This window comes from Cyphomyrmex costatus, unplaced genomic scaffold (assembly GCF_001594065.2).
Source record: "Cyphomyrmex costatus isolate MS0001 unplaced genomic scaffold, Ccosl1.0 scaffold53, whole genome shotgun sequence".
Classification (NCBI taxonomy): domain Eukaryota; kingdom Metazoa; phylum Arthropoda; class Insecta; order Hymenoptera; family Formicidae; genus Cyphomyrmex; species Cyphomyrmex costatus.
Window position 1 is genome coordinate 366,977 of NW_017279524.1, and position 13,057 is coordinate 380,033.

Sequence of the window (13,057 nt, forward strand, 5' to 3'; positions counted from 1 at the left end):
TGAAATATACATATTAATATACAATTAAGAAAATCACTCTAATTTTCTTTAACTCTCACTAAAAAAAAGTTAAAATTAAAATGTAATAGTTATAAAATAAAAATTTTAATTCAATAGTTTAATTTAATTTAATAGTTAAATATTAATTGAGTATCTGTGCATGTAAGGATATGTTACATTTACAATTAAAATCATTATTATCAGCATAACTAAGATATGAAGATTTCACATGTGATTTATTCTAGCTTGTACATACAGATTTACATTTGTCTTTTGGAAAATATTGAAATTTCGAGTAAGTATTCGTGTAAATACATAGGGCCAACCATATTGTATCAGGAAAAATATATCTATTTACTTTTCTATGTAAAATAGGTCTCTAATTTGCGTTGCACTTTGTCCATATTCTCTTAAAATCATGTTTCTGAGAAGCAACTTCATAATATGTTCTTTTATAAAATTATAGATTTTAGTTTCTACAATAATTTTGATAATGTTGCTTTTAGAAACGTGATTGATGAAGCTTCATGGAAACGTAAATTTACATACTTTTGCATTTTACGTTTACCATTAATTATGGCAGTTAGACTTTATTATCATATTCTCTCTCAATCCCAGAATCACATTAACTCAAAATTTTCTATTTTGAGATAATTGATTCATTTTTATCAACTGTATTGCAAAAAACGTTAGTACTTTGAAAATTCTAAACTCAATTTTTTCGAAGATAAAAATTAAAGGATCGGTCAATCGCGTTTCAATATTAAAAATAACATATCAAAACTTAATGTGCGCATTTGTAAATAATGCATGGTCGCCATGTTCCTTGCTGTTGTTTCACATATTTTAATCCGATAAACTATGGCGATAGAAGAAATTAAAACATACATCGAGATATATATATAATAATTTATCTCGATAATCCAATACAAAATAGACAATATCACATGAAAATATGATAACAACGAATTGGAATCCTCTTTAACGACTATGTACAAATGTATCTGGATTTTTACTGAGCTAATGTAATAAGCGTTATAATATTTTACATTCTTAGATCATCAACAGATCGTGTGCATTTGATCCATGATTGTAGCACCTATCTAGAATATGGTGTCTCTGCCTATAAAATACTGCTACATATCTTCATTTTATTGCCATGAAACGTATCTTTTGCAGTGATCCTTGTAAACGTAATGTTCATGTTACTGAGATTATATGAAGACCATAATGAAGACGCTCTTGAAATGCTATTTTAACATGTTTACAATTATCTCTGTTTCTTTCAAAAACCAATCCTTAAGAAGAACGAACATTTTTAAAAGTTGGCAGTGTTCTAGAAAAATCTGCTGAAGAAGCCCTTCTTCTTGGTGGATTTCAGAAAGATCTGGTCGATATCCTTAAAGACTTTTTCAGCAGACTGGGCGGCATTAATGTAGTAATGGATCCCTTGTAGAGCGTAGTAATCGACGAGAGGTGCAGTTTGCGTATGATATGTAGCCAATCGTTTTTTCAGAGCTTCCTCGTTGTCATCAGATCGTTTGATCAAAGGTTCCCCGGTGACCTATCAAGATATAAAGATTATATTTCAATGTCCTAGACTTTAATTGAACTGCATAATTTATTTAATTATGCAATCATTTCATTTTTGCATATATATTTGTCATCAAAAATATACTGTTATGTTATCTCCAGTAGAGATATATTTATCAAAATCAGTACGCATAAGGGTCAGTATGTCGTTTAGCTTATCTTTTATTAGCACTGTGCAAATGTATCGATTTATATCGACTAAAAAACATTTTTCCAAGTTGTGTCATATAAAATATTCATAATTTTTTTTTACTAAAACTAATTAATGTGCACTTTGCTTCCTGTCCCTTGTTTTTCATCTCTTGCCTTTTTTCTCTTCGCGACTATTTAATTGAAAATCATGTTTCTTGTTATGTATTGTTTTTTGTTTTTTCCAAAGCTCGTCTGCTTTTATTTCAGGTGATAGAAAATGAAGAAACAGGATAAAAGACAAAAAGTGACAAGTTTCTTTAGAAACTAAGTAATAAGCGGTTAAAAGCAAGAAACAGAGGCACAGAACATTAGCCTTAAGGGTCGACAGGAGTGACCCAGAGACCTCTAGTCGAAGATGAATTTTTTATTCCCAAATTACGGCTAAAATACTGGATGGATCGCGTTTTAATTATGATATTCATAATTAGGAAAGGCTCCTGAAGGCTCGTACAGAGCTATTTTTTTGTAAAAAAGGCATAATAAAAATTTGTTCTGTTATCTGACTCGATGTGTACTATGGTGCAGTTGAGAGGTGTATACATGATCTTATTTTAATAAAAATTTTCAAGAATTAATTTGCAAATCTGACTCTGTACGAGCCTTCCCAGCAATATAACAATGAAATCTCAACAGGTTTCATAAGAAAATATTATTTCTTTGAGAAGAAAAATGAGCATAACTGATCTAGATCTCTGCACTGATCTGCACTCATAAATATTACCTTTATTCCCAAATTATGGCTAAAATATAACATGAGTCATGTTTTGATTGTGATATTTGTAATCAGAAAAGGCTCCTGAAGGCTCGTACAGAGCTATTTTTTTGTAAAAAGGCATAACAAAAATATTTCTGTCACTCCTGTCGACCCTTAAAACTTCTTATTACTTACGTCGTCCTTCATGGGAATTTTGGGAGGAGCAAACTCCTCGTGGTAAGATCTTCCACTGGCCGGATGTATTAGTCTACCTGTGATTCTTCTGATCAATAATTTGTCCTCAATACCAAATTCAATCACAGCGTCAAGCTTCGTTTTCCTCTTATTGAGCATTTCGTCAAGCTGTACAATAAAAAGTTTATTAAACACAATTGATTAAACAATTGAATTTCTTTTGATAGAGCATACTAACTATCCCTGGCTTACCTTCTCCGCTTGAGGTACACTCCTTGGAAAGCCATCCAATAAAAAACCACGTTTGCATTCAGGCTTCTCTAAATTGTTCTCGATCATGCTAACCACCAAGTTATCGCTGACCAATTTGCCTTCGTCCATTACTTTTTTAATCTGAGCTCCGAGGGCAGAACCAGAACTGACCTCAGCTCTCAGCATATCACCTGTGGATAGGTGACATACACAGTATCTGTCTTTGAATAGCGGAGCCTGAAACAATCATATAACATCATCTAACATCATTATTTTACAATTGTAATTAAGCATTACGTACCTAGATATATATGTTTATATATTTATCATAATGATATCATAAGCTGTCATGATTTCATGTATAATGAGTTAGTAGTTAGTAGTCCTAAGTTTTATTGAGATAAAGTTAACCAACAGCTAACTTTATCCCAAAAAATCAAGATTAAGATTTTCAACTATTCACTGTAAAATCAGCTTGACATAAATAAAGTTAAAAAGATCATAAATTTATTTATAAGTAACAAATAAGATCATAACGGTGTCTTTATGATATTGTAATTTCAGTATTCTGAGTAACAAGCTTTGGAATATCTTCCCTCAATTTTGATTAAAAATTAAAAAGTAATTTATAATTAAAAAATATTTAACAAGATATCTCGACAACATAATTCTAATCTCAACTACTAGCACAATATAAATGAGGACAGGAAATTTATGTCAGCATTTTTGACATTGACAAATGTCTTTGACATTGACAACCGTTAAGATAAATAACTGACAGAGCAGATTGGTACCAAGCGGCACGATCTATCTAATTTTATCCACTCAATTAGATCACAAGTGAAACGCATTACATCACATCAAAGAGGAACAAAAGTAGTTCAAAGTAGTTCGTCTGGAAAAAACAATGAAGCGTGAATTTTTATAGACGCAAAAAAAAATACCTGAGTGCCCTTGCCGCTACCGGGTGGTCCCAACAGAACGGCGTTAATCCCACTCGACGGGGTCTCGAGCTTTTCCTTTGGCACTACGTTCACTTGCGACGGCATATTTTACGATATCTTATTAATGGGACGAAAATTCACGTGGTTATATCCGCGGCAATGCTATCACGTTCGTCAAAGAAATCGCAAACACTCCGCGTTACCCGTCAGGCCGTCACCACGAGTGATTATCGCGCGCAACGGATCGCTGGAACATCCTTTTGAAACACGCAACGTGCGTGCGTAAGCAAATCGGCGGTCGGTGATTTTGGCCTTTGCCCGATGCGCAGCACGCCACATCTGTCGACGATCGCAAGAAACGGTTTCATCTGGTTTCATCGACTTGTCGATTTAAACTACTGCAGGAAATATCGCATCGATAAGATAAAATATAAGATATAACAGAGAAATATAAAACAAATATTTATTTCTAAGTTTATAATATTTTAATGGTAATCATAATTGATAGAGAATATCAAGACCAATTTCGATATTACGATCGTTATTTTATTGTAATAATTATTATTAAAATATTGTTACATGTAACTGATATTTGCTGAGAAAATATAAGCGTCATTCTTCAGAGATTCCAAAAATTCAGTTAATAAATATTAAATAAGAAATAAGTCAGAAGATTTTTTAAATAATGAATATAAAATAACTGATTTATTTCTTTATAATTCAAAATGCATTCATATTTTTAATAAAATTATTTTAAATACAACCGATCTCTGATTGATACGAGATTTATTTAAAATAAAAAATATAAAATAAATTGCAAAAATTATTATTTAAAATATTAATTCAGAAATAGCACAAAAGAAGTTATTTAAAATAATAATTACTAAACATAACTTTATCTTTTTTTTACTAAAAATATACATTTTAAACAACTTTATTTTTTAAATACACGTATTTTGTATATTTTAATACAGTGATATAGTTTGTCTTTATATTACATGAACCAAAATAAAATCCGATTAGTAATATTTCGTCGCGGAATTAATTATCAACTAATGTATGTGTGCCAACAAAAAGTAAGAAGTAAAAAGTGGTTTACTAGCGTGGTTTTATAATATTTACTCACGTTTGCGTATTTTTGACATCCTAATTAATTATAGATACATTACGATTTTTATTATTCTCTTTAATGATTCACAATTTAAAGAAGATTGTTAATGTGTCATACATTCTTTAAATAAAGATAAAACCAAACATTTTTTTTTAATTATAAAATTTGGACTAAATAGTGTATAGAATAATAATATATACGATTAGCATTCATATATGTGTTATCACAAAAAATTAAAAATTAACAGTACGAAACATACGAAACATACGAAAAAATTGATATATTCGCGTACAAATGAGAGTGAGTTATATAAGTATATGGTTATTCCTGTTTATGAGTTTTCTCATGAACTTGCATTTTACACTTAACAGTAACCTCTTTATCACAAATTTCGCATTTGTACGATTCATCATCAATATATATAATCTCATTAGATTTATATAGTTTACCATTGCACTGAACTTCTACGTGCCGATTTCCATTTGCTTCTTGGCTGCAAAATGACCATTGCAATATTTTTCATTTTTTATCTATTAATTTAAGCACTAAAATTGAAAAAACAGACAATTACTCTAACTTTTGTTACTCAATTAAATACACACCTACATATATTTATGGTAGTTGGGATTACAAAACGACATTCGTGATCATTTTGGTCCTTGTTTTCGCATTTTTTTATGTTGTTACTCGTTATTTCCTGGTAGTTCATCTTTTCAGGATTCAGGTTCAACTCTCACTCAGGTGACTCTCACCATGCAGGGATATATTTTGAATTCACTTTACTGTAATTTGTTCCGTAGTTTACACGTTCTAAATATATAGACACTTTTACTTTCTTACTTTTCCATCTAAAATCATAAGAGGGAATAATAATTTAATAATATAGTCAAATTTTGATAAACTGACAATTATTACTAAAAGTTAAGGAAGTAACAGAAAACTTTATCAAAAAGTTAGAATTTGTTATAAAATAAGAGAAATTTAAAATTAGAATGACACCTCTGACGTTGGATAATTAGATGCGTTAGATGCTCTAATGTGTGTGATATACAATTTTAATCTAAAAGGCTCCACTTTTTAGTTTAATTATAGTCTAAAGACTCCGTCAATGTATGTAAAATAGATTAAAGGAAAGCGGATAATAGCTAAAGTATATAACGTTAGGTCACCAAATCAAATAAGATGTAAATACAGATTAAAATATTAAATAATTCGTTTATTACAATAAAACGCGCAGAGATGCGAAGAAACAATTTACTTACAAGCGTGCGAGAGAAACAATGCTCAATAAAAATCGCTCGGTTACAAATCACTTGATCGAAAATAAAGTTTCTATTCGGTCGAGGTATGACTGATTAGACTGTAACTGATTCTCGGAATAACGTTGAGAATTCTTAGAACGCGACTGTGTAAACCGGCATCAGCTGATCGACTGTGCCTTTGCTCAATTTCACGCGTATTTTCTGTTAATATTATTTTGCGTGTATGTATATCGGTCGTCGTCGTTATATTTAAAATAAGAAATTATATTACAATATATTCCTGTTAATTATGCTTCTCTTGTACAACCACATACAGATTTAATAAAAATATGAATTACGGAAAAATAATTTATGTGCATCTCGAGTTCAGATTCCTCTAGCCTTGCTTCCTTATTATTTTCGACTCGTATTGCTAAACCGATAAAAAGAAACGGTCGCAAGAAATGTTGTAAAGGCCTCCCTACACGGTCAATAATACTGAGTCAGTATTACTGATCAGTATTACTGACAGTATACATTAGTTTTTATAATCTTATACGATCAGGTATTATTGATAATATTTCACTTCAGTTTGACGTGATTTGACGTATATTATTATCTATGGCGACATGGATCTTAAGGAAAAAGCATGTATTTAAGTCCAAATCATCGTCAGTATTCTACGTCAATCCATTAATATTAACCACACACAATCAATAATATTGTCAATATCGTTGATACTGACAGTATTACTGACCGTGTACAGAGGCCTTTAGACTTTGTAATTGTAAAACTTGTAGATTTAAAGGCTCTCTATATTTGCTCGCGTCTAGCTGTTTCTTTTGTTGCGTATGTCAAGTATATGTGTTCGTGTGTCTGTGTGTATCTCTAAACGATGACGATTACCAAGAAATTTAAATCTGAGGCAATGCAATCGCCCACACAATGATAACTTTTATGCAATAGTTACAGTTTAAACGTATAATAGATCAAGAACTAGAATACGGTTGAATTTCAAATACACTTCTCAACAAAATTAAAGGATCACTTGTTCCACCCTGCAAAAATAGGCAAACTGAGATAGAATAACTTAATAATTATATTAATTATTAATTATAAGTTATAGCGTTTTTGATTAATTGATGTAATTTGGCTATCGATCTCTCGCGCTATTCGAAGCGGGATTATCGTCGTAGCATTTCAATATTGTTTGTTCTCGTGCACGCTCGATTATAATTGTATTTCTTTTCACCACGAGTATTATGCTTCACCCGTTTAAAGCGCCTTACTTTATTTTGTAATTTTTTTGTTCATTTTCGCGTACCTGCGCTATTATCAAGTCAATTATTTTAACATAATTAAGTATAGAAAAAGGACGATAAGAGTCAAGTAATAAAATGAAAATAATAAAGCGGTTAAAACGTCAAATATATAATAAATTTTGAAAAAAATACATCGAACTAAAACTTAAATTACAATTGAAACAATATATATTAACGCTTATAACATAGATTTAATAAAAAATTGAAAATACACAACCAGTTTCGACTCTTGGTTCGAGTCATCTTCAAGCGTCTTCAAAAATTCCGTACATGTAGTTTAATTTGATAAAATATTAACTTCTCGATTTCTCCATTTAATAAATGCTATTGGTAATAAACGATAGGAAAATCGCATACTGACCAATATATCTATAATTATAACATAAGGTTGACAAGCATACATCGAAAAACTATGTCAAATTTATAAAATATTTTAACTTACCAACGAAGTCACATCAAAAAAATTTTTTAATTTAGAAAAATCGATTCGTCAGCATATAACACAAAAAGAGTTTTGCCAAGATAAAAATAGTCAAAAATTAAAATAAAAATGAAATCAAAATACATATTCAACGGAAACTTATTATAATATAAAATAACGAAACTTTTAGGGACGTTTTAATATCAGTTACTTTCGTGATAATATATTATGTCAGTTATATTGACATTGTACTTAATCCTACTGTTACCGAACATTTATAGTTATTTAACATTTATAATGATCCGAAAAGGATCGATACATTTGTTTGTTTGCTAGCAATTAATACATTATAATGCTTATACATATTTATTAACGCCTTATTATCTAGTAACTTTAGGCTGGTTGCATTTTCCTCTTTTGATATTTGTAAATAATCATCGTGTCGAAATTCATACAAAAGCACTTTAAAGCTTTAAATTTGTATTTTTCAGACCGGTACTTAAAAAACAATATAACTGATATTACATAAATATAAAAAAGGTGTAACAAATTTCAAAATTTTTAACGAAACTTGCGAAGTTCCCAATCGCGAAATAAAATTTATACACTGATGCAGTTTATAGCATTCAAAAAAGTAAATCTTGGCTTGAAAATTGCCTTCCTTTCGAATTCTAAACTATTTTCTTTCTCCGAGTTAATCGACATTGATGTAAAATGAATTTTCTTGCTTGAACATTCAATAAAACAATGATTGTACCGAAATCGAAGAAAAAACAAATAATGTATAAAAGACGAATCAATCTTTCGGAATTTGTGAATAATTTTTATATTGCACCATGCAACATCAAAAATTACGAATAAAATTTTAAGTTTTCATGTATCAACATTCACAATATTGTATTGTAACTTCATAAAATATCAGAAAGACAGTTTTTGAAGTACCGGTATGAAAAGTAAAGGTATGGTGTAAAATTCTTTTTTAACCATTACGGAACGATAATTTTTGACGAAATTATTCTATTTCAAAGATTGCTTATTTTTGAAAATAATGTTTTAATTTCGATGAATAGCATGTTTTAAAATGCCTTGACTGGTATAATTATCGAACTGCTAGAGTACTCTATGTTTAACGTTAATTAAAATTCAAAACTAATGTTGTAGGGTAAACTCGGATATGATGGCTATAGTTTTTTAAAATGCAAAAAACATACATTTATTCTTGTTACTTTTTAACAATGTTTGGGATATTACATAACTGTAATTTATTCGACATAGATAATGTTTATAATCAGGAGACGCGGTAGTGTCTCCGGCCATGTTATTATTATTTTGAATAATGTACTCACATAAACTACTGTAAATATTGATTATCCTTAAGAATGACTATAAAAATGCACTATTTAGCAATTATTGGGGAAATTGGCTTATGACCATCTTTTCCGTCTGGCCGTAATACCTAGTACTTTATATCAAAATAATTCAATAAATTCATCTGAAAAAGAAGAAGCAAATTTTTATAATACAATACAATATGTTATATTATAACATTTATAATATATTATCTAGCACCAATCGTTATAGATGTAAAATCTCAAATTCGTCAATAACAACCAGAAATTCGATTTCGTTTAACCAAAATACATTTAACTATATATTGTCAATCGGAAAGTTTCGTCCGTTTTTTTGCAAAAAGTATGATTTTATTTAAGAAACAAAATGGAAAAGTACATCAATTAAAATATTGTGTACTAGCAATTTTTCCCACCTTTCGGGGAACAATCCTGCTTAAAATTTTCTACAAAAAACTATAGGAACACATAGAATTTGTATAGGTATTTATAGTTTTTAATAGTTTCTATATACAGTAGCGCATGAGGGCGACTATAGAAACTCTACAGTTATCAATAAGATTCTTTCAGTATAATTTTCTATAGTGTTTTACCTATTTAAACTCTTACCAATTTTAATGGTGTTTAATGTACAGTATTGAGCTATAGGTGTCTATGGTTTTCAAACTATGGAAGTCAAAATGATCTTTATAAAAAACAACCCGGCCGTCGACTGGCCAATGCGTTTCAATAGATTTTGTCGTATAAGTTTTTATAGTAAATTTACTAGAGACTATCAATTCTATGTGGAATTGTATGCATCCGAATAGTTTATCGATATAATAATAGGAGAAATACTCCACTGTAATACTTATAGTTTTTTAATTTCTTGGAAATAAAATTATGGTGATTATTTAGAATCCCCCCTGATCTTCGATTTTGATAAAATTTGGCTAATTTAACACGTTTTTGCACGAAACGAAAGGATCTGGTCGAAAAAATGCGGTATAATTGCCTCGTACGCAAACCGAGATATTAATTGTTAAAATTCACGATTATTCAGGTTAGAAAATCTGTCACATCCACGAAATACTGCAACGCGAGCATGCGTTGCGGTCACATTTTCGCTTTACAAATAAATTTTCTATTTTACAATTCAATACTTTAAAAACACAAATTCAAATTTTATATAAAAAATATATAGGAACATATAGAATTTTTGTATATAGGTATTTAGTTTTCAATAGTTTCTATATGTAGAGCATGAGAAATGGAATACAGAAATTGTTCAGTTATCAATAAGATGAGTATAATTTTCTATAGCATTTTACCTATTAAACTCTTATCAACTTTAATGGTATTTAATGTACGTTATGTGATCCTTTATTAAAATATCATTAGTAGCAATACAGAGTACCATATGGTATCGACCTATAAGTGTAAAACTATTGCAGATGGGGATTATTCGAAACGCTCATGTTCCAGAACTCATTGAAAACTATTCATAACTGTAGGGAAATTCATACAATGAAAAATATTGGAAACTATTAATCCATAATAGTAAAATTCCTATAGGAAATTATTATTATTTCGCAATAGAAAACTATTGCGGATGAGGATTTACCAATTCGAAACGCTCATCGAAAACTATTGTTATTGATAACTGTAGAAAAATTCATATAATAAAAAATATTGAAAACTATTAATCAGGAATAGTAAAATCTCCATAAGAAATTATTTTTACTACACATAGAAAACTATTGGGGATTTACCGATTCAAAACGCACGTTAAAAGCTATAGAATTTTTTTTAATAGTTTTCTATAGAAAATTTTAAGCAGGGAAGCGAATTTCGCGATGAAAGAATGATTCATTCTTGGAGGCTATCCATAGTCCGAGATCCATTTTTCGACGTTTTCATAAGAATTAAAGCGTTTCTCAGCAAATGCGTGTGTCATCAACCGAAACAAATGGTAATCGGAAGGTGCCCCTTGGATGGCACAGTCTGGTGAATAAACCTCATGGGGTAGCACTTCCCAGTGAAGTACTTCCAATGTTTCCTTAACAGTCTTACCCCCGTATTCATAGTCAGACCTTATACTTAAGGCTTCCTTAAATTTATCTTTAGATACTCAGTAGTCAATAAAATAATTCGTAGATCATCTGAAGATAAATTTAAGGAAGCCTTAAGTATAAGGTCTGACTATGAATACAGGGGTTAATGACGTGAGGTCGAGCGTTGTCGCATGAATCAAAATCACTTTATGCTGTCTTGTCTCATGTTCTGGTCATTTTTTTCGCGCAATACTCGGCTCAAACGGATTATTTATTCTCGGTAGAGATCTCCTGTGACTGTTTGACCACATTTCAACAGCTCATGGTACTACACTTTTCTAGTCCCACCAAATACAGAGCATGCGGCCTTCTTCCCATGAATATTGCGTTTTAGCGTCAAAATGTCGATAATTTTGGCCTGGATCGCAAATGGTTTCTCGACGGGTTATCGAAAAATCCACTTTTTGTCGCCAGTCACAATTCGATACAAAAAACCCTTTTTTTATTGCCTAGCAAACAAAATTTCGCAGGTGGTTTTTCGCCTTTCAATGTCTCTTGGTTTCAGTTCATATGGGACACATTTTCCTTCCTTATAGATCTTTCCCAAGGCTTTCATACGATCGGAAATAACAGATCGAGTACAATTTAATGTTTCTGCAAGTTGTTTTTGCGTTTGACATGTCTTTATTCACCACTGCAAGCAATTTTTTGTCTTCAAATGCTCTTGGCCGTCCAAAACACTCTTTGTCCTCCACATCAAAATTATCACTTTAAAAGCATCGAAACCATTCTCTGCATGTTTTATGGAAGGAGCACTATCAAGCTTCTACAAGTATTCGATGAGCTTCAGCTACAGTTTTCTTCCATTTGAAGCAAAAGATTAATACTTCGTGCAAATGACATTTATTTGGTTTAAATTTCGACATCTTCGATGCAGTAAGGAACAATGTTATTGATGCAAACGTATACTTTTATACTGAATTTTATTGACAGATGATAAAACTAAAAAATTAAGCTTGATTTAGACGTTAGAGTTGTCAACAGTTCCAACTATAAATACTCACCGCTAGAAGGACGGAACTTTCCGTTTGACCTAATACACATGTACGTTGACATCAATTTATAATCAAACCATTTTTGTCATGCATTATAGATAATAAAAGGTCTATTATGGATCATATACCTGTATTAAAAACATCAGGAAGGACAAAACTGCACCGTACAACTGAAAAAAGTTTTCATTACAGTTAATGAAAATGTTTGTATTAAAATGAAAACAGTCAAAGAGACTTCGAACATGTAAAATAAAAATGAAGTATTTGTAAAAATCATTAAATTAAAAATTATTTAAAAATTATGATGTTATTAGGACATTTATATATCTATGTAATTTGCGAAAGATCGATGTGTTTATTCTATTATTGTGTACTTTATATTAGATGCTAATATACTTTTATTCAATTTAGGACATACCTGACAAACGAAATTATATCCAAAGTGGTAATTTCCTATACTAAATTTTACCTCTCTTTGTTTTATTTGTAATATAAATTGAAAAATCTAATTGAAATAAAAATTTTAACAAATTTTAATAATACTCTGTCATTTATGACAGTTTGATCACTCTCATAAATTCTATTAAATAAATTTGTAAAAAATTGAAACATTATTATAAAATTGGTTATGTATCAAATAAACAATTTATAATTC

At 30.1% G+C, this 13,057-nt stretch overlaps 1 protein-coding gene across 1 annotated transcript; it reads right to left on the bottom strand.

Annotated features, from left to right (window-relative positions):
- Positions 1-981: 981 nt before the first annotated feature.
- On the bottom strand, positions 982-4,088 carry Ak2 (Adenylate kinase 2). The gene is made up of 4 exons (XM_018546245.1): positions 3,871-4,088; positions 2,927-3,163; positions 2,675-2,842; positions 982-1,564 (listed from the first exon to the last, which is right to left on the bottom strand). Exons 1-4 carry the CDS (start codon positions 3,973-3,975, stop codon positions 1,337-1,339), a joined length of 738 nt encoding a protein of 245 aa, XP_018401747.1. The 5' UTR covers positions 3,976-4,088; the 3' UTR covers positions 982-1,336.
- Between the last annotated feature and the right edge of the window lie 8,969 nt (positions 4,089-13,057).

Coding starts and splice junctions, on each gene's coding strand:
- Ak2 (XM_018546245.1), bottom strand. CDS start 3,975: ATGCCGTCGCAAGTGAACGTAGTGCCAAAGGAAAAGCTCGAGACCCCG. Junction 3,164..3,870: donor GTAGCGGCAAGGGCACTCAG/GTATTTTTTTTT, acceptor TGATTGTTTCAG/GCTCCGCTATTCAAAGACAG. Junction 1,565..2,674: donor AAATTCCCATGAAGGACGAC/GTAAGTAATAAG, acceptor ATATCTTGATAG/GTCACCGGGGAACCTTTGAT.